This window comes from Amblyomma americanum, chromosome 1 (assembly GCF_052857255.1).
Source record: "Amblyomma americanum isolate KBUSLIRL-KWMA chromosome 1, ASM5285725v1, whole genome shotgun sequence".
NCBI classification, from domain to species: Eukaryota; Metazoa; Arthropoda; class Arachnida; order Ixodida; family Ixodidae; genus Amblyomma; species Amblyomma americanum.
The window spans coordinates 194,758,452-194,781,343 of record NC_135497.1 but is presented as its reverse complement, the minus strand read 5'-3'; the positions used below and the strand labels follow the sequence as shown (position 1 = coordinate 194,781,343).

The 22,892-nt window shown below is 47.1% G+C and overlaps 1 protein-coding gene across 5 annotated transcripts in view; it reads right to left on the bottom strand.

The window, feature by feature from the left end:
* Positions 1 to 3,886: 3,886 nt before the first annotated feature.
* LOC144114437 (alpha-(1,3)-fucosyltransferase C-like) overlaps positions 3,887 to 22,892 on the bottom strand; it is a 119,574-nt gene continuing 100,568 nt past the window's right edge. For 3 of the 5 annotated variants that reach the window (XM_077648181.1, XM_077648183.1, XM_077648179.1), the window contains 2 exons: positions 9,208 to 9,385; positions 3,887 to 7,472 (listed from right to left, as the gene is read on the bottom strand). In XM_077648181.1, coding sequence (XP_077504307.1) covers positions 6,422 to 7,472; positions 9,208 to 9,365 — 1,209 coding nt within the window. In that variant the 5' untranslated portion in view covers positions 9,366 to 9,385 and the 3' untranslated portion in view covers positions 3,887 to 6,421. Of the gene's footprint in view, positions 7,473 to 9,207; positions 9,386 to 15,108; positions 15,255 to 17,842; positions 17,947 to 22,892 lie in introns of those variants that run through there. The other 2 variants (XM_077648182.1, XM_077648180.1) reach the window with 2 other exon arrangements.

Here is a 22,892-nt window from a genome sequence, read left to right as displayed (position 1 = left end):
GAAGTTACAACACGAGCGCTACTAACAATCAAAGGCTTATAGCAAGCGGAACAATAAATAGGCAGCGTTGAGAACACAAAAAAACAACGAAGGTGAAGATATCAGACAGCGGAATCAAAATCAATTAAAGGTCATGGTTAGCTATCTTTAGCTGTCTAGGTAAGCAGTATCCGTCGCGAGCAAAAACACAGCGCTCTTTTTGCTGACATGCAAAGGCCACAATATTTTTCGCACGTGAGCTGTTCCCGATGCCTCAAGATATTGCGCTCATAAAGGCTTAGCTTGTACTTTGTCTTGGCACTCATGGCAGAAAAGCATGAGGTTGATTTTGAGCGCTGATGACCTCAACGAGGCAGCGCGCTCCCTCAGACGACCATTACCACGCCGGCCGTATTGACGAGTATACGAACGTCCGCCGCATGAGAGCGGAATGTCGGCAGTATACGCTCTCTTGGCATTGCACAAAATGAATCATGCTTCACGAGTCGGCCTGTCTTCTTGTGGCGGGAAGTGTTGATTGTTTGCGTAATCTAGCAAGCTTGTTGGGCGCGGAAATACCCCTAGGACTGCAGCCCTTCCGCCGATCTCATTGAGCTTGCGCTCAAATTCCGTGTATGCCTCTCTCCTTTCTATATTTTGTTGCCACACTGCAGCGCATCTTGAGCACTAGCGTCGCAGATGGGCTGCGCCGAAGGTGATCGGGGAATCCCACCGTCCGTAGACGCAGTACCTGTGGCTCAAAGCTGGCTGCTACTTCGTGATGGCCGGATCTGCGGTGGACGTTTCTTAGAGAAGTGGTTGCAAAGCCAGGCTTCACCAACTTGAAGTGGGCACAGTTATAAAGCAGGAAGCATTTTTTGGGAAGCGAGGCATGTACAGTCTTTGTCAAATATATACAGCCCAAGGGGTCTGCTTCCAAACCGTGTAGCGGGGCTCTTAAGCATATTTGACTGTACCAAGCTTGGAAGGGTTTAGGACTTAAGTTCCTCCCGCCTTCGTGAGGTTAGGGTCCTTGAGTATGCAAGAGGAACCGTGCTGCAGGGCTCAGAAGCAGACCCCTTGGGCTGTATACTTTTGACATAGACTGTGTACATCCAACAAATATGGGACTTCTTGATCGTCAGGACTAGGTCAATAAACAGCTGACGGTTTAGCATTGCGAAGAACCAAACATTTTGCGAAATCAGTTTTTTTTGCTGCTGTATGCCACAGCCACGTACCCGAAAGTGCGATTGAGGTGTCTACTGTCTCGCCTTAAAATTTACCATCGTAAATGCGAATTTACCAAAATGTACGCCGGCGGCCTATGCACCAGTGCCGTGTTTCTGCAGCAGTGTTGTCAACGCAAACCCATATTGCTCTACTGCCTTGTTTCGCCACAACGTTGTCCACATCAACGCATGCAGCGCACATCTCTGTCACTACAGCCACATAGCTCAAAGCGCGAATATTAGTTTGATAGTAGTATTAGTTGATGAAGAAGAAGATGTGCGATGCACAGCGCGACAGTGTGTTGCAGTTTAACACACAGCGTGTTTTGTGGCAACTTTAGCCTAGTGCTCTCGCGCAGTGGCCAGCCAAGCTGATCTGCTCGTGCAGCCGCGGATTCGAATCCCAGTCGCGGAAATTTAATTGATTTATTTTTTATTGATTTCACTTGGCACAAACCCTTGAACATAGCAAGATCTTTCTGAGGGTTTGCCCATCACAATAGCGCTGTCGCACTAAAAATGAAGTTGTTTTCGAGAAGCTCGCTAGTCAGGCTTAATACAATGAGCGTGGGCCCGTAATGTCGAGGATAGGCCTGGTTTCTGCAGCGACATCAGGCTTTCAGGGCTTCAGAATAATCAGGAAGCCGCCGACAAAGCGCATGCAATATTCTGATGATGGGATGATCTTGGAGGGCAACTTGAAGCATCAGGCCGAAGTGGACCAGGAAGAGATCGCTCAAGACGGAGACCAAACATGATCAAATGCAAACGCCCCCTCTCTGCACATAGACATCTCCGTGGAATCTAAAGAGCGTGAACCCACGTAGAAAGTCAAGTTCTTATAGGACGCTGCTCACGCTGATGCAACAGCAATTCTGGAACTTCCATGCAATCGCTGACTATATCACAGATCAGGTGTAGTGGCAGCGAGTAGTACAGCTCCTTGGTATCCACATAAGAGGTGTGAATCCTTCCGGGACTCTCGATTTCTTTTAGAAACTCTGGAACAACCTGTGGACTTCTGACAAGGAAGGGATCATCCACTTGCAGAGGAAAAAAATCTCCAGGAATCTGCCGAGTTGGTGCTGTCATGCGCTTTGTTTCAAGACGATTGTCCTAAACGGGCAGCCGTATTGCAAGTCTTCGCTGCAAGAAAGCCTTGTAGGCACAGGTCATGGCTGTCCTTTACGGCTGAGAACAATTTTGTCTAACCTTTAGAATCGCACAACTTGATAGCATTCTTTTTAACTTCGTTGGTCTTGCACCTTCCGCGATCCGGAAACTCAAAAACTGTTTCTTGCAACTTTAGGTTGTAGTCTTTCGCAGAGAAGAGAGCGAACCCATCCTTCCTGTCTGACAGCTGAAGTCCCAGGTTCGCCTGTTCGAGCCTTCACACCGGCCTTGGCACCATGCATGTGTCAAGGCTGGTGGGGCCTTCTTCCGTAGCAGGAAGGGCATCAATGCTTTCCATGATATACCTGTTGACTTTGTCGGAGCCGGCCTTTGAAGCGGTTTTCCTCGCAAGTTACAAGAGCTGAGCTTTTTCAAGCTGAGGGTGCGTACAAAATTTTGGCCCCAGCTCCAATGTGCGTGCACTAATTCTTCAGGAACTGTAACGCTTCCAGTGAAGCGGACGGTTAAGCTGAGCAGTGACTGCCGGCGTCTTGTTGGGGGAAAAAAGCCAAAATCCTGAACCAGATTGCAGTTATCCTCCATGTTTCGGCACCCTATGGGAGCACTGGCAACATAAATCGGCTACATTTCTGCCTTTTCGGGGCTGTGTTTGTTCTTATTTGGGAATGAGAGCACAGTGTGTTTCGCTGCATTCTTGTTCATCTGATAATCTATTTCACGTGGTATGCATCTGCCGTGATTATTTGGATTAGATATACTCCTCAAAGGCTTCCATCACCTTGTTAGCAGCGCCAATTGTTCATTTCCCAATTTGCGCAATAGTGGTTTCGCTTAATCCATATTAATTTCACGCCTCCTGTTGCACTTTGCGTGTCTATATGCCTTCAGTTATTCGCTGTATAATGCATCCATTGATAGAGTTGCAGGTCGGCTGCTTCACGGCCGATGGGGACTGAGCACTAGTCATACGCAGGGGGCCACCAACTGCTACACCAGGTTGTCCAAAACCGTATTCTGGTAAGACGGTGCTTTTTTTCGTTCATTCAATGATCTTTTCTAGTCTGGTTGCAGCAAGACTAGCATAGCCTCGCTGGTCCTCGGAGTGTCTCGGTGGAGTAGGCGGCAACCGGTTCCTATCTTTTTTTTTCAGTCAGCCCCTGCATGGTTCACCGACATCGAACAGCAAGGAAAGAACGTCAGCTGACGATTCTATCTATTAACGGTACCCTGCCAGGGAAGTATGAACGGTTACCCATCGATTTATAATTTTTGTTAACGTCATATGCAGTCATTCTTTTCGGACCGTTTCTGCAGAAAATACGTAATTATGTCTCGCAACCATGTCAGACTGCTGGACACAACAAGAAGCAGTAAAAATTGAAGTCACCGGCTTTACTTCTCGTGGGCGGATTATACCGACAGCGACACTGAGTGCGGCGCACGCCCAGATTTTAATTTTACTTACTTTCTGGCGACTGCCAGTAGATCAATTACACGCACACAAACACACGCATAAAAACCGAGACAGAAACAACTGGGACATTAGAGCATCACCATATAAAATATTTTACTTTCAAATTGCTAGAAGTACGACTGTAGGCACGACATGGTTGAATTTGAGCACATGATACCACAATTCAGCGGGAGCACGTGCGAAACGTTGCTGTCGTCGTCTGTAAGCCCTTCATGCCTAGCAACCTATTACATTTTCTGAACCGTCGCCTCGCACCACCGGTAATCTGTGTGCCCACGTGAGCTCGGCTGTTCTGTGAAGCAAAAACACCAGCCACGTTGTCATCCTTCAGCCTCAGGACGTGTAATCTGAGAATAATGTAGCTTTTGCATTTTTTCGTGACCTGGTGCTCCCAGGAAACTTTTCGTTACTGTACATGAGTAATAATTCTTGCACTGATGAATGGAGGAATAAAATCATGAGTGAATACTTGTTCAGCTCCAAACATAAGAAATAAAGTATAAGTGCAAGGCTGATCAATGTCACAAAGCACAAAAAGTCGTCAGATCGAAAACAGTACAGCAATGTTTGAAACACGGTATGCACATTGTTCCGGTAGTAAGTCAGTGTACGGCATGCCTTAAAACAAGCTGGAAAAAAAACTGCAAATGACTAGGGGGCACTAAAATGTCAGCGAAAAAAAATACAAACATTTGCACTCTGGGGGGGGGGGGGGAATTCTTTTCAAGAAAATGAATTAAGCCTGGTGTGAATAGGTTGTGGTCTTGACGTCAGAAACCAGGCAAATTTACTCTAAATTACAGAACTTACGTTGCTATTTTGTGCTAGTTATAACTGGTACTGCTAGAGGAGGCCTACCTATTTGACAAACTATCTGCTGTGAAACTATTCTGGACAAGTGTTCAGAAATTAGGAGAACGAATTTTCGAGCGTTTCACGTTACTAACTGTAGCAACATCGGATTGAGTGGAACGCCATACCTCGCTTGACCAGAACTGGCCTAATAAAGGAATGCTTCTTATTTTAACATAATTTGTATGTGATCGAAAATCTGCAAAGTAAATAGCATTCCTATGACACGCCGCTTTGAATAGCAGGCAAACTACATTTTCATGTGAATCGAGAATAGACGTACAGCCGGAAGTTCCGCACTATCACATCTCTAATAAAATACGACCCGGAAAATAAAACGATTGCACCCGTATTTAGAATGCCTAAAATTCGCAGCTGCGCTACTAAGGACTTCCTGAGGGATGAATGCTGGTTTTGATGGCATTTCTGCGCGTTCCAGCGCACTCTAAATGGGGCCTCAATCTTTCTTTCGTGTGCAAAGAAACTCTAATTGACGGCTGACCAGATCCTCTAAAACGGCTCTGTGCACACCACCAGCTTACCTTGCAAAGTGTGCGGTTAAATGGCCTAACGTTCAAAACATTCACTTTCTCACGAAGGCACGCTTTAAGTTCACTTTACTTCATGCGACCTTGTGAGTTCTTATACCATCGTGCTAAGTTCATTCCCACGCTTACACAAAGCATTGCGGAACAAGCGATTCGGCTTGCCTACGTGCAATCCGTAGAAGCGTCTCTTGCGCTTTGTAAAGAAGGCAGCAAAACTGGGTAGTGTAAAGGGTTACGCAGCCTGAAGCCAGTTATGCACGAATTTTTCTCCCTGAACTTGTGACTAGCAACGAATCCTTCATTCTAGTAGGTAGTCTTAAATGTCGCAGTCTGTACCAGCTACTCGCTCCGTCTGTCGTAATAACTAGGCTTTTAAGCCGCCGCGTTCACTCAGTGGTCAGGGTGCTCGGCTACAGAGCCGAAGGACCCGGGTTCAAACCCGACCGCGGCTGCTGCTTTTTGATGGAGGCGGAACGCAAAAGGCGCCTAGGTGCTGCGTAATGTTAGCGCACGTTAAAGAACCCCAGATGGTCTAAATTAATCTGGAGCGCTCTAGTACGGCGTCCCTCATAACCCACGTGTCCCTTTGAGTCATCAAACCCTATAGTTTACAATTTACAATAACTAACCGGTAACTCTTCGTGCACCACTTAATATTTGCTCCATACCAAAATTTACTATTCCTGTGAGTGTTCGTTCACCGTTTGGTTGAATACAGTGAGTCAGTCAGGTGCATTGGGTAAACGTTTTTCCCTAAGCCATTAGCGTGACGTATATTATCCTAAAGAAACGTTATACGCTGTGGCTTAAGTTCGCAAGGCACTTGATGTAAAGCACTTTCGGAAAAAGAAGTGTATTGGGGGCGCTGTGACGTAATCATGGCCGACAAGAGAGGGAAAAAATAGTAGCAAAAAGTGCGACCAGAAAAAAAAACGCGATTCGTGCGTTGATGAGAAACATTGTGTGCTTCTGCTTGAACGGAGCAGCAGTGCATTTGGTGCATATTCTGCGAGTTCGCAATGAAAAGAAAGCCGTGTAGTATGTCTTCTACATCCACTCATGGCCGGAAATTACACGATAAAACACGCGATGTAAAAACTTTCGATAATATCAATAAAATGTCCTTTCTCATCATCGACTGATGATGCGTCTTCATGTCTGGTCCATAAATAATGCATGCGTCTTCCCTTCACTGAACCTAACTACTTATAAAGTTGTTTTGTCTCTCGATTCCACGCACGACAATAAGAAGTCTCATTCCACCACCGCAGAATATTCGGGTACACAGATCTTTCACGAAAACTGTTACTGTGGAGTTTTGCGCAGAGTTTGCAGAATGTGTAATATGCCCACGGCTCCACGTTGTACTTGCCTTTCCACCTAAAGTAGCTTTTGTACAACTCAAAGTCGCCTGCGACTTTCTTGAGGTAGTCAGCGAGGTCTTTGGGCGTCCTGAATTTCAAGGCGTCGATGTAAGAGCCTGGGGGCGCCATAGTTTCGTACTCAGCGCCGCCAAACGTCACTGGAATGATGTCATAAAGCAGAGCCATGTACAGCTTCTCCGTGACGTAGTCCCTGCAGACTGTGTTTTCGAATGACAGGAGGAAGAAGTACTCGCGCGCGAACTTTCGGTAGCACGAAAAGCGCACTTGACGGGAACACGAGAGGTTGCCGCACTTTCCGTACACGTCTACTTGGACATGCCGGCGCAGATCATCGACGAAATCTTCGCGTTTGCCGAACGTTTCGCAGTGGCTCACGGCCCAGACCGCCATTATCTTCTTGCGCTTCCAGGTCCATTTGAGGTCCTGCATGGAGTAGGACGCTGGTCTCTCGAGCCGCGTCACTTCGGCGTATCCGTCTAGTACGTCCGAGTCGCGTCTGTAGGTCATGGTCCAGTTGATGGCGCTCTGCATGGGGACCAGAGGTGACAGGTCGCAGCTGGTTGGCGCCTCGAGGGACCAGAGCACCCACTTCTGGCCCTGTGCCCTCTGGCTCGGCAAGTCGGAGGCGTTCAGGTCGCAGGCGTAGAAGACGACGGCGTCACTAACGGACAAGGTGCGCCTGTCATTGGCGATGTAACAACGGTCGGCGCAACCTCCGACTGGCTGCCAGTAGCGCACCTCCGCGGTTCCGTGCTTGCTTAGGCCCGAGTACCAGTCGCCGAACACTGTCGTCCAGAACAGAATCCGGGGCTTGTCGGGCCGCCCAAAGATGTCCGTCCGTGTGTAGAACGGCGCCCAACTGCGGTTTCTGGATACAAAAACAAATGAAGAATGAGGGTAAGCAAAACAGTGAAATTCTGTTCTGCTAAAAGCACTAGGGTAAATGCGATCAGCCACCAGGAACATGAAGGGCGAAACTGGTGCCACCTAACCGTTTCAGGGACAGAATACGATGAGCCTTGTGCGGCAGGTGAGACATCTTGTTAGTTATCAAGAAAGTTACAATTGCCAGGGCAGTATGCAACGCGCCCTGCCGCCTCCAGTGTGAACCCTTCTCTGTGCAGGACACATTTCGACCGACGCGGAGTGTAGTCATATATGCTCGCTCACAGGTGTTTCGGAAATGCGCACTAGTTTATTTTCTCAGCGATGCTAGTACAACAGCTTTAATTTTGTGCAGTCTGTGTATGTGCGGGAGAACATGCGCACTTGAGTGTATACATGTATGCGTGTGGGTGACGTTGCAAGATAGAAAATTAGCATTGCTATTCCATGCACTTCCATTCTCAGCGGTGCGATAGCGTCTCTAACTTCAGTTATTGGCAAGGGCGGTCCACACAAGGCAGCGTTAAATACACAACAAAATCGGAGACACTTTACGCGGGTACTAGCTCCCAGAGTAAATTCGTGGACTTTCGTGCCCTCAAACAAGCCATGATCCAGAGATTTTAGTTCCACCTCTCATCGGCCTACAAGGCGAAGGAAGCACTTTTTCGCTGTATGAGAAATAGAACTTGAGAGGATCCCGATAGATTTGCTTTGCCTTATTGTTTTTATCATTGCCTGCCCGACATTTGCTTAGACTTTATTACTATACCCTATTTCATTTATTTCCCTCCCCAAGGGCAGGGCAACCATGATGATTATGCGGGACTTTTCTTTTTTTATACCTCGTTACTTTTGGGCTCTATATTTTGGCGGGCTGCTAAAATATGAATAGTATGTGTCTCCTTCCTTAGTTTTAGCATCAACCATTTGTGGCATGACGCCTACGATTCTGGGACTTTTCAAACTTTTTTTTCGAAGCGTCTAGAGGTGCTTGCCACAAACTCAGTGATGCCGAGTACATTTGAAAACACTGGTAGACAGAACGGAAGGGCAATTCTGTGCCTACAAAAGAGGATTACTTTTAAAAACGATAAATTAAAATGGATGTCGCGAAGTTTTACAGTGTGTCTAGGATGTGGTGTCTCGGGCTGCGACTTTTTTCTTCTCTCACGCGGTGGAATGCTTTACTACAGGACGAGTTTTCGTTGTGGAATTACTTGACCGCGAAAACGTGCGGCGCGCATGAATTCCTAAAATTCTTGAGCCATTCATGTTATCTTTGGAAAATATGGGGTTCCAAATGTGCACGCACAAATCTGCACATTTTTCGCGATAGTGAAACATAATGCGCGTCTGAAAGTGTAAGAAAACTTCAGTGGGAACGCATTGCTAACGCATCCTATCAACCCTTAGTTAAATAAATGAAACAAAAATAGATTAATAAATAAACTAAGCAAGCATTTTACTGCGTCAACTCAACTACTAGCAAGATAATCGCGACAAAGAAGTGGCACTGTCTTTGCGAGCTTCCACTTACTCTCAAGCGAGTGTATGTGTCTCGTTACTGAGTTGCATACTCCGTCAACGCGCGGCGAAGTGCGTTCGCCGCCTGTAGACAGTGGATTAAAATCCACAGCAACCAGAGGTGACGCGCTTTCCCGGCAGAAGCAACGCAAGACCCACAAGAAACGAACGCCCACAAGAAACGAACGCACTGATGCAGTCCGCCAGCAACGCTGATGTAGTCGGAGCCCCGGAGGTACGAGAAGAGGTAGTCGTGGGTGACGGGCAGGAAGCTGTAGGACAGCAGCGAGAAGGCGGACAGGGAGAGCAGAGTTACGACTGCCGCTCGATGCCTCCTGGGCACGCTCATCACATGCTCTCGGTGGGGCCCTGCGAATGGCGCGCAACAACGGCATTAGAGGCCGAAGGGGGAAATTATCTGCAGTCACAGGAGACCAGTCTTGCACTGCTAAATGGGGTACATTTCTATTTCTATTTGTGTTCACAAAATATTCGTCAACTCAGCCATCTTGACACCAACTGGAGACACGAGAAAAGTGCAGTTGTAAAATTGTAAGATGTGTTCTGAATAACGCTTCTTCCACGGAAAATAACTTCGCTTGGAGGGTCTTCTTAATAGTTTCCGCATCCCTAGCGCTGAAGCACATCTGCGAAAACTAAAAAATGCGTCGCGTGGCTTCCTCTTTAGAACATGCAGCTCCTGAAGGCGCATGCTATTGGCCAGTCGTTCTTCGCGCTGCGGCGGTGCTTTCCTGCTTCACAGTTTTTGCGTCTTTCCAGTAGTACGCGAAAATGAAAACAAAAACAAAAGAGCGAAATAATTTCAAGGTAAGCATATCTTTCTACATGCTTGCTTAAAGCAAGCACAAAATAACAGCAATAACAGCACAACACAAAATAACAGCAATAACAGCACAAAAGCGGGCAATTAGACTAATAGCAAACGTATCGTGGCATACTGTTGTGATCGGAGGCCCCGACGGCGGGAACAGACGAGCCCAGCAGGCGCCATCGAACTATGTTTGACCAAAGGTGCTGTCGTCCTGAGAAGAGGATTAGGAACGGCGCCTGGCGACGGCGAGCTGTGACGAAAGGCCTCTAATCCCTTCGTCCGGAGTATGAAATGCGGCGTTTCTCCCGAACTGCGCCCTCACGTGGATCGGCAGAAAGACCCGAACAAAGGCGCCGGAACCAACCCGCTCGCTTGCACCTGCGCGGCCAGACAAAGCTGGGGCGGACACGGCTGATTCATCTTACACTCTGGAATTCACGGGGCCGTCAGGACGCATCTTTCCCACGGAGGGGATCACCGCCTGCAAAGCCAACGACCTTATGCACCTGGTCAACCCGTCGGAAACAGCATTCCAGGACCTCAAGGCGCCAGGATTCCTTATCGCCTGTGCACGTGTTTGTGAGGGCGGAGACTATGAAGAGCGTGTCTGCCCATTGGACGCTTGATCAGCCACCGGTTTCCCTAGCTAGGTGCCTAGGGAATATCCACTGTATTTAAGCCGCAATTTGGCTGGTTTCACGGCACTTCATCTCTGACTTTTGGTCTCCCTGCTTCTGTTGTAAATATGTAAATAAACCTTCAAGTTTACCAACCCTCCTGAAGGCTTCCTTCCGTCGTCTGCAGAGTTCATCGTCATGCGGTGAAGACCTCGGTCCCGATACCCAAGCATATCAATACCCACACACATCCATACTTCATTAAATTTGGCATTCTAAAGATCACTTTGCTTCCTTTCAGATTGCTATCAATGTACAAAACTGCGGTTATTGCTAACAATGAAACCACTCTCCCCCTTCTAAAAATATCTCGCTTTTCAACGGTGTATGATACCAGCTCTCATTCTCCTTGGTCATTGCCTCTTTGTCGCACCAAATACGGTATGCAATCATTGTCTTTTATTCTTTCAAAATACCTGAACATTATAGAAAATAACAACATATCGCTAAGAGACATCACAGTGAAGAGTCTAAAAACCATTTCGTACCTTTTTGAAGACATTTAGCTTGAACTTGCTCTGAACTGAAAATAAGATTATAACGCTGGTAAATTCTGCTTATGTTGTACACTTGGATGATATAGTGTTTTTGTTTTGTAGTATTTACATTGCGTTTTGTTTTGATTGGGATGCTAAATGTTGAAAAGTTGTATTTAATTCATGTTGATACTTTAGTTTTTCTTTCGACTGCCTCACTTGTAGCTGTCTTGTGAAAAACTGAGGCAATACGCTGCCTCGGAAATGTGGGCGTGGGGTGCCTCTCAAGCTGCTTTCAAGCAGCTTTTTTCCCTGCGTCCTCTCTCTATCCCAGTGATACCTGTACCAATAAGAGCGAGAAATAAACTTCAACTTCAAATTCAAAGTAGTTATCTGCTACAAGCGGCACGCCACGAATTTGTAAGCAAAATGCTTGTACTTTCAGGCGACGCTCGTGAGGTGGGGGGCAGAGCCTCGAGCTGTTTATCTGGGAGCAAAATAAATCGAAAGAGAAAGAAAGCACCTCTCAGGCCCGCCGGCTCGTCCAATTTAAGAGGTCTTCTGCGGCACGCTTCGCGCTTCTGGCTGGCGTAATGCAGACCCCAAGCTGAATCCGGTGAAAGATGTCCCGACCCACGTAATAGTTAAGAGAGTTTGGAAAACAGGCGTATTCAATAATTATTGGCTACAACTTTGCACTACGAAAATAAACCATAAAGTGTAGCACTAAAGGATCAATTACGTCATGCCTTTTAACTCATCGCTTATGACAACTGTTTGTGCACTAGCCACGAGCATAGCCAACATTGCAGCGAGAAAGTGCAGACCTGCGTGCGAATTTTAGAGCAACAACCAGAAAAAAAGGAAAACTCATGCGGTGCATGAGGATTCAAGTTTTCACAACGCATTAGTTGCATGAACTTTCAACTGAAAGTACAACGCTTCCTTTGGGATTGCGAAAGAATCTCATTTTTTCCCCCTTTTTTCTCTCCCCCCCCGCCCCCCGCCCCCAAAGCATGGTCCGGCGCGCGCTTTCTTAAATAATAATTTTAAAAAATATGCGGTCCACTGCGCGCTCCCAACTTTGGCTTCTCTCCGTGTTATGGATGCCTTATGAGATAGGTTATGAGGAATGGGAAGTTGCAGTAACTATCACTTTTAGTGGGCGCTTGAAGCACGCATTGAAAGAACGGTTGAAGAAGGAAGTGAAAGAGGGAAGAGGCGGAAGAGGAGCCTTAGTGGAAGGCTCCGGATTAATTTCGACCACGTGGAGTCGCGTTTGCGGAGCTCCGCAGCTTTGGAGAGTAAGGACAACTGCCGAAGCCATCTTTCTGTACGTGTTCAATAAAACCTTTGGATAATAAATTGGCTCGGTATTGACATTTTCTATTGAGTTACCATGACAAATTGGTCACCGCGTGTAAACTGAAACACAATGCAGAGTGGCGATTGAGACTCAGCTGAGCGCACTCGACGTTCTATCGAGTACCAAAACGTCATAAAATTATTTCTTTGGCCAAAAAGTAATAAAACAACTTGTGCGCCAAATATTCTAACCTTATTGAAACATACCCTCCAACGATACGCTTTTAAGCTTCCCTGAAATCATCAAAGTATGCACAACTTCCGCTCCTTGCCAGCACTCTGGAAGTGCTCAGCTAGTAACAGGTTCGCGAAGACAGCATAACCAGACAGCATAAACATGCTACTCCAATACATTCACCTGCCTCAAATCTACGTGCTCATGCTGTTATAATCGCTACGAAAGGTGTAAGGGTGTGCCATCAGTATTAGTGGTGAGCGTTAAGAACCACAGATTTCGAAAAGTATTTCAGTAACACTGATATAATCAGTGAATGGAACAAAGCAAGAGGTTTAACAGTAAAGTTATATTAGTTGAAGTTTATCCTCAATTCACGAACAGCAAAAAAAAAGTACAATTCAATTACTGAAATCAACGCTTGGCAATAAACTTTTGCCTGGAACGTTTCTTTTTCCTCTTCGCACCAATGTTTCAATGCTTCAGGTCAATTATTTCGTATAGCATTATCCTTTTTCTTAACGAATAACACGTTACGCCCCCCCCCCCCCCTCTCCACGTTACCCCCTCCCAGCCCTTACCGACACTGATCGGCTCGTGGCTCAGTAAACAGCGGGCTGGTTTGGTATCCAGGAGTTTAGGTTCGATTCCTGCCCCGACCTCAAGAGTATTTGTTTCTTCGCTTTATTAATTGAGAGACGGTCACACAGCTATCCTGCGAGAGTTTGATTGAAACCAGTTTGACTGCGCTTATGAGCATTCTATACTTAGACGTTAAGGAAAATCTGAATTAACCGAAATCCCTGTTGAAGCTACGCGGTTTTAGGACACGGCAAGAGCGCGGCATATAAATATATACTTTGAGCGGCCGGCACGCGACGGCCAAAGGAACGTGTGTGCGAGAGTCGGTGCTCCCACACGCAGACAACGGTCGCGCGCGACGTTCGGCCTGGCGCAGGGCAACCCACCTGCGCCGGCGTGGAAGACATCGCGTGGGCCGCGACCGGAGTTTGATCATCGCAAGAGCAAAGATAAGGCCCTGCAAAACTCGCGTAATTGACATCGCTGCGGCAACACTTACCGCGTGCGAAGCGATGGCAAGCGCATGGGGAAAGTCACCGAGAAGCGCTGCACGCGTGACACCGAACTGGAAGTGGGCCGGCACTATGGATGACGAAGAACAATGCCTCACATCGCTAGCGCAGGACCAATGATTAAAAGCTAATTCGTTCTGCCCCGTGCACGCAACGTTACGTCTCGGGCCAACCTGCGTCACAATGGTGTCGATTTCCTTTCGCTCTCATCGTTCTCTTGCATTATGGCGAGGTATACTTTTCCGGCATAGCATCATGGCCTTTGCCTCGCTCTTCACACAGGGTAATTGCCAGTGGAAGTCAGCGACGCGAACCTGCTAGAGTGTAGGGCAGCCTGGAATTCCGTGGAATTCAGCGACAGAAGAGGCGTTTTCGGGTGTACCCAATCATAGACTAAGTGGTATACTTTGTGTGCCTAGTTTATGCATGCGTAATTGTTGAACAATTTGCGGCGAGAATTATTTAGAAAGCTGCGTTAGGCCTCACCCACACCACAGGCACGGAGAATGGCGCCTCATCACGCGACCTTGATGTCACACGCAAGTCGCATCGCTGTCTGGACGAAGGATAACACACGAGCCATCAGCCATAAAATCACCCACCCGTGCCAGTGGTAGCTCGGAGCAGGTTATAGAAATTTGCTCAGCCTTTTTATCCCACATTTGGGAAGCACGTGTGGTTTGGAATACATTAGTCAGCGCCTGTATTTTTTGTACGATACCAAATGTTGGTTACTGCAACAGAGTACGTTGTTGAGCTAGTGGGTAAACGTGCGAACGCGAAAAAGACGGCGCATCTAAGACGGGTCGAATGCAGAGAACTGAGCAGACACTGCGACCGGGGCAGCTTTCAGTTGGCACGGAGACAGGCAACTGCTCCCCTTCGTAACCGTGCGGCTACGCTCAGGTGGATGCTACTGAGTAATTAATCTTCATCATTTCTAGTATCTCCGATAAGTTCGACTTCAGGTTCGCCCTCATGCTCGATTTTTCACGTTCTCCGCGGTTTCCGGACAACTTCAGCCTTAATTTGCTGAGAATGGTTGCTGATATTATTTCATGTTTAAAATAACCCCCCCCCCCCCCCCCTCTATTATCTCTCTCTCGTGATTTATCGTCCCTGATGTGCAAGCTATACAGCTTAATCCAGATAATCAAGCGCCGAATCACGAGAGGATTTCGTACGTTCCGACGATGTGCGGTTGTTCGACACTTCTGCCATCGTACTTACACGTACTAACACACCGGACTAACACGTAGCCTAAGTGCCGAGCGCGAGCAAGTCGCCAGCGTTTTTGCGTACGACATTCTTTCATAGCTGTCCGATTTGCTGGCGGTAGCTGTGACCCGCTTGAGCGCCAGCGAATCGCGAGATCGAGTACAGGTGCAAGATACCCAATTCCGTAAGGTGATGCACGCATTTCATGCACCCGCCTAGAAGCTACACCCATGCCTCATGAAGACAGAAGCTTACTCTGTTAGCTGCAAGGCATCCGCAGACGGGAGCAACTTCAGGTGAAGTCCTAAAGCACACATTGACGCCGAGTGGTGACCGGTGGCCAGCGGCCTGGCGTACGAACCGGTGGTGGCTTCTGAGGGCGCGGAACTTTGCTCCAAAGAAAAAAAAACGCCAGCCGCACTTTCCCGGCGTCTCCGGTAAGCGACGCCGCGATCTTGAAATAGCAGGCAGTAGACGTGGGGTCTGGAGAAAGATATGGAGCGCGTGCCTGCTTCTTGTCTTTCTCGCTCCATCTGTCTTCACTTTCACCCTTCCGGTGCACCCGTAGGAGCTCGGATGAGTTTCGTCTTCCGCCCCAGATCATGTGCTTCCTCAGTCAGCAGCTTCCGTCACGACGCCGGTGTTCTGACACAGTCTTCTCAACTTCCTTTTTGTAAACCCATATCTCGGCTATACGTGCTTTCTTAGGCAAGGACCAAACATGGGTTCACTTAATTAAAAGGGCGCAGATGTGCTCACTCACTCGGAAATGAAATGTAGATCGGCGAAGCGAGAGGCAGCGCTTGCTTCCTTATGCATTTTCTCCGTTCAGTTTCACGTTATTTTGAAACGAAGCCGTAAAGTTAGAGAGAGAGAGAGGGGGGGGGGGAGAGAGATTAGTTTGGAATGGTTTATGGGGGTTTAACGTCCCAAAGTGACTCAGGCTATGAGAGACGCCGCAGTGAAGGGCTCCGGAAATTTCGACCACCTGGGGTTCTTTAACGTGCACTGACATCGCACAGTACACGGGCCTCTAGAATTTCGCCTCCATCGAAATTCGACCGCCGCGGCCGGGATCGAACCCGCGTATTTCGGGCCGGCAGCCGAGCGCCGTAACCACTCAGCCACCGCGGCGGCTCGGAGACAGAGAGAGAGCACACATACGTGGTCATGTAATGTGTGGCGTCCTTCCAGTGAGACGCACCACCGTGCATAACTGTTCGCACGCCTTGGCGCAGGCCTAAATGCTTTTCTAACGACATGCAAATGAATTTCTTTTGGCGCGCGGCTAATTTTGATTCCATTCGTTAAGATGAAAAGTCACGAATAAATGCCACAACGCAAATGCAGTTGGCGCGATTAACAAAGTGATAGCAGGGCGTCGAAACAGAAGTGTTGTGGCTACACTTCGATAGGAGAATCAAAAAAGAGAAACTAATAATCTGTCGAAGGAGGTTTCCGCTTTAACGCTCTTTATTAAAAGAGATCAAGAGCTTGATTGCGTTGTTTAAAGATAGGTGGTGTAAGTTCTATCTGGTAGCAACGACTACAATAACAAGAAAAAATTGATCCCAGTCCTAGGGGACGGGACTTCTGTGCGTCTACATGGGCGTAAGTCGACCAAGCCTGGTGCGTAGGGACTACACCACTCCCGTGTCCTTGTGACAGGCTTTGACGCCCTTCGTTATGCCAAGTGTAACCTTTTCAGGAGCCATTTATTACTTCGACTCAAAACAAATATTTTTCCGCCTAAGTAAAATATAATATACACGGGTGTCAAGAAAGCCACTTTGTTAGTTTTTAACACAAAAAAAAACAAAAGGTACTTTTTACAGGAATGTGCAAAAACTTTCCGCAGATGTGTCTCAGTGGTCGGAAATTGCCACACTTAAATGGAAATTTGGCCATATAAACACACGAAGGACCTTGAAATCTCTGCTTCGAAAATGAACATCACGCTTGAAATTTAGCAAGAAAATGATAATGCTACTGCTGGCAAAATTTGCATGAATATTGCGGATGACTGCGGATGACGCGGTAGAAACATCGTATTTGTGACATGAAGGACGCTATTTTCTCCTGAAACAAAGAGATCAATGCTAGGTGTAGTACAACTTTCAGAAAAAGGCACGAGTTCGCTGTGCACACAGCTGTGTAAATAGCGAGTGTGTGATGTCAGCGTGATCACATGTATCATGCGTTGGAGACAGCGTGCGAGACCGATGCCCTTCTTTGGAGCCCTTATGAAAGTTATGTGCGAGTTTGCTTTTTGATGTATAAGAGCACGTGTGTATTATGTATTGGGTACCGCGTGTAAAGCTCATTAAATATATGACCCCAGCTAAAAAGGCACGCATATGTCAGGTGATGTCATCATTCTCTCCTATTTCCTCTGCTCAGTGTCTGTAGGAGGTTGGAGGCATGTTCTTCCGGCAGTCGCTTGGCAGTTCGACGCGTTGTTACTCTTACAAGAAGCCGCCTGTATCAAAAAAACAGACTCTCCGCAGCGCACACCGCAGTTCGTGGCGATCCCAGGCAGATACAATAGCGCAAGGTGGTTTCAATTCGGATGAGACCTTAGGTGACGTACGGCTGACGCCTTGGGGTACCGAAATACTGAAAGTGGTGCACGACCGCTTATTTTAAAAGCAGCAGCATTATGCGGCGCTTTCAACGTTGACCGCAGCGTGAGCGCGTTACGAGGAAGTCTATCTGCAGCTTCATTATCTTAAATATCAACATGCGAGGGGAGCGATTTAAAATGAACACCGAAACTGAGGGCGCGCAGCTGTATGGCCGCAGATAGTGGACGCTTTCAGTGCTTTCCAAGGAAAAAAAAAAAAACAACGAGAAGCTCCCCCTGAGGCTCACCACACTAGCATAATGACTGTGCTTTGTGAGATTTTAAAATAAAGCGCATTGTTCGCGCCAAGGAAGCGATGAAACCTTGCGTGTACGCGCTGTGACGAATTCGTGCAGGAGCAATTACCTTTCTCGGCGCTTCCTTTCGGGGCAGGCCGGTGGGAGTCTGAAGACGCTCAGAGCCGCAACATAAAACAACGTCCGCGAAGTTGCTCATGCAGCCTTTACTGCTGCCGGCAGTCTGCCGAATGACGATTCGGCGAGTTTTACAGAAGCCCCTTTTCGTGGCTGGTAGTGCGTGCTGTGACGTTGGTTTTCCACCTCCGTCTCCGCCGGCTGCCTATCTCTGTCGGCGTCCGGTATATATACACCTCATGCCGGTTGTAGGTTTACGTAGGAAGAGCCAAAAAGGCTCGTCACCGACTTGTTCTGGCTGTCATCGTTGTCAAACGGTCTCCGATCGACCACTCAGCGCTTTTCCACTGCTAGTTTCTCTTGGCGGCTTCCACGGGTTCGAATTCGCTTCGACATAGAAATAAAACTCTCTCCAATGTCGTTGAGAGGCGTGTAACACGCTCTCCCTTCACTATACTTCAACCTAGCGACCTGTGCACTTAAGATACAACGAGGGTTGACAAAGTTCATTTGAAAACGGTGATTTGGCTGCTTCTAGGGGCAATTAGCGCCACGAGCCCACGTGCTACATGACGCCCTATCACATCCGCTGCTCACGCATCATTACAGCTGCCGCATGGCGTTCGGCGACTAGAGGCAACGGTAGGTGAATTACGCCGTCGCCTTCGAGCCTAGACGAGAAACATGGATTGGTGATGAAGTGGCGGCGTTTTTACAAGATTAGGCTGCGAACAACATTCAGCTGCTTTGCATCCATACATGACGGCCAACTTTAATGGAGATGCTGCGCGCGAACAAAGCGGAGACGAAGCAAAAAGCGGACAGCCTCAAACGCCGATTTCCCGCTTATTTCTATCCGGCATGCAGTGGAGGTAACTCTATACGCTTGGGCCAGACACCAAAACAACGCACAAAAAGCACACAAGGAGAAAGCGAATGAATCCACCTGACAAAACCGCGAATTTTCATGAGTGTCTGTTTCGGCACGCTGAATCCACACGAAAGCCTTACTTCTATATACTGGGAGGAAATGTGACCGCGCCAATGTGGGCATACGGTCCGACAATGTCCACTATAAATTCTGGCAAGGACGATGGGAAAGCGAATTATATGTTTCGCGTGTTTTTTGTTTTTTTTTTTGCATTAGAATTGCTGCAATAGGCAGGAAGCGGCGTCGGTTGTACAACCCACGCTCGCTGGTTTAATGATTTTATCGGTATTGTCGTTAACAAAATGCCACTATTAGTCTCGCGCACGGTCAAGTTACAGGCTGTGAACTATAATGCGGAAACTATATGCAAGTGCATCGAGAGATCGTTTGATCTGCGGTGCTTTGCACACAGCGTGCACAGATTGCAGGTTAATCGTCGGTATTCACTGAAGGCACAGCGCACGAAGGACGGGACTAAGAAAGAGACAAACACAGCGCTGTGTTTGTCTATTTCTTAGTCCCGTCCTTCGCGCGCTGTGCCTTCAGTTTGAACCACGTACCGACTAGCCCAGACAAATACCGGTAGGTATTCACGGCACCAATTCACTCCGCATGACAGCAGATCGCGTAATTTGCGCTAGATTCGTCCTGTTATGTAATGGAGCATATCTAGTCACTGTATGCCGAACTGGCTGCACAAACGTGTATTGGGCGAGAACTGGCTGCTTTTCCCAACATGGGCCAAGGAAACGCGGAGCAGCAAATACCGGCATTTCAATGTTCTCTTCGCTGTTAACCTTCTCCTCTTGGCTGGCTACATAGAGATGAACGTGGAACCCAACACAGTTGATAAACCGCAATCATGTCTCGACTCTTATTGCTCAAAGTACCGCCTTTCAAAGCGCAACCACATCGTCGCTGGGTAACACTCCGGAAGGAAGCGAAACCCTAAGAACTCGCGTAGCCAGCCTCGGAGAAGCAGCAACAAATCGTTTATCGCATAATGATCGTCTTCGCCAGCATATTCTTTCTACGCAGACCGATATTTCCTCATTGTCTCGCGAAATGATCGACCTGAGCAACAGATTGCGAAGCAGTAATTTACTGCTCAAAGGACTACCAGAACAACCCATTGAGAACTGGGATGATATAGCAGCCGTTATTTCTGGCTTATTTATTTACAGTGCACCATGCAGCTCCGAAGCGTAATAGCAGGGGAAGGGCACAACATAGGGACGCGCAATAAAATAAAATCACAAGAAAGAAAACGGAGGCAGGACTTTATGCGCAGCAAGCTTGGGGTCTGGGGTCGATCTTGGTGCAAATGCAAGGACGCAAAGGCTACCTGGTCCCTTCCGTCCCGACTCACACAAGACTACCACCGTGACGTTTTTCAGTCATCAGGAAAAATCAAATGTCCGAAAATCTGCCTACAAACTTAAATCGAATAATTAAACAAACTTCTGGCTAGAGGAAGATGTCTCGCCTAGAGTCGAGACGTGCAGAAGGCGCCTTTGTAATTTCGTAAAACGCTTTAGAGAGGAGGGAGTTCAGACTTAGCTTTCATAAGATACGCTAAAAATCAACGAAACCAATGTGTTTGATAGCGCGCATTATGATATCGTATTGTTGAACATGACAGAAAATCATCCAGCCCACTGACCCGCCAAGCATCGTTCAAAGGCAATGCCGATCGCTAGGCCGCATTGCCCTGTTTTTGTTTACTATTACGCAATTCACAAAGCCCGATCCCGAAGCAAGATTACCTCTTGACTACATCTCGCGCAATACAAGCAGACATTGTTCCAATTACTGAGACGTGGCCGTCTTCAAATATCCCAATCAATGAAATAGCCGTTTAAAAGACTACGCCATTTATCGGAAAGACAAACAACAGGAAGGGTGGCAGCACACTTGTAGCTATAAACAAAACAATGGCCTCTGCAGAATGTTCCATCCAAGATGAGCTGGAAAAACTGTGGGCGAATATAAATTACACACATACATTAGTTATTGTGGGATGTTATTACAGGCCTGCGGACTGTAGTGCTGATTTGTGCGATCGCTTGTTCTATTTTGTGTGGAACATGTCCAGACGAAATTTCCTGATTCTCATGTGTTTCTCGGCGGCGACTTTATTTGCCTATGTTCTGTAAGCAAACTGTTTCCTATGTTCTGTAAGCAAACTGTAAGCAAATAGCCATCTGAACCTTCCCGTTTCTACGAAGCAGTTAGTGTGCCGCCCCTCTCTGAATATATCCAAAAACCCACCCGAGGTAACTCAATTCTTGACATCTGCTTCGCAAATGTCCCCAAGACTTTCTTCTGTTAATTTCTTAGAACCAAAAACAATCATAAGATGGTTATTAAATAGCGTTCTCTCAGAATTCAACGTGTTCCTCTCACATCTAAACGCATTTCTGGTTTCTGAAGGGCAAACTGCGATCAGATAAACACGTCCAGAGAAGCATTTTTGCCTTCATGCCTTGAAAATTTCCACGACCGCTCAGTTGAACAAAACTAGGAAGTTCTCAAGGAAAAGATTCACGAACTGACTGAGGCTTTTGTGCCGAAGATTAAAATAAAAACACGTGAGCCATACGTGGTTGGGCTCTAATACGAAAAGATTAATTAATAAGAGGAAGCAACTCTACCACAGTTTCAATAAATCGGGTTAAAGCATCGGGTAGAGATTATGCCTGTGCTAAAGATACCAACCAAAAAACATATTAGGCTAGCTAAACCATGTTACTCTGAGAAACATATATCAACCTCATAAAGAAAAATCCTAAGAAATTCTGAGGTTCAATAGCCCCTCCCTTAAAAGTACATTTTCCTGCTTTGTGGACGATCCGGCTAGCCCTTAGGGCATGCTATTCTTGCAAACCGATTCAATTTATTTTTCGGCACTACTCTTCCCAATGAAAATTGCCCCCCCCCCCCCCCCCCCCCCCCTTCCAGACTCTTCATAACCCCATACATGTCATGAATCCAACTGAAGACTCGCCTGAAGGTGTTCCCTCAGTGATTGAGAAGCTGTCCTGCTCATCAGCCCCTCGGCATTACCGAATCCCTGTGCACTTACTGAAGATAGCTGTGCACTCGTTAGGACTTATTCTGACAAAACAGTTTAATCAATCACTTATTCACGAGTCTTCCAGAAAACTAGCAAATCGCCACAGTGGTTCATATGTTTAAAAATGCGTACCCTGATTCAGTACCCGACTACCGTCCTATCGCTCTAAAAAGTATAATTAGTAGGGTTATGGAATACATTATTTATTCAAACGTTATTAATCACATTGATTATAATGATGCTATGTTTCTAAACCAGCATGGATTCAACAGGAATTGATCTTGTGAGACTCAATTATTATAATTTATTACTGACATTCACTCTAATCTGTACTCATTTGAAGAGACCCATGCCGTCTTGATTTTAAGAAAGTATCCGATAAGGTACCTCACTGCCGCTTGCTCCTTAGACTCAGAGCACTCAATACAAGTCTTAAATATCATCTTGACAGAAATTTTGTTTTCGACCAGATATTGGCACGTTAAAATAGACGACTGCTAATCCTCAACTGTTTTAGAGCGAACCCGTGACCTCCAAATTTCGCGTCCGGTGCTCTACCAACTCAGCTACGGCGACGGCAGTCCAATCTGCTGCTCTCGTGGGTATTCATGTTTTGCGTGGAAGCGAACCTTGAGAGAATTCACCAGCGCCACCCTCGTCCATGGCGGCGGGCGCAGTTCGTTGTTTTATTTCGTTCAGGCGTCCTTCAGTGAAGCGCACTTGGGTCCCTACTATTCCTTACTTAAACTATTGACTTGCCCTCCTAGCTTCCCCCAACAGTACGCCTTCTTGCTGATGATCGTGTCTTATATAAGAATGAAAAGTTCATGAGATTGCAAGGGTAGCCAAAACGTCTCGATAAGTTTCTCTATAGTGTTGTGAATGGTTGATGAATATTAATACTTAAGAGTATACACTTGATCTTTTCGACTGGTGCAATTCCTGTTGCATGCAACTATACTGTCGCCGGTGAGCGCCTAAGGACAGTGTCTCAATTAAGTCTTTGGGGGTGCACGTAACTTACACTCTATTATG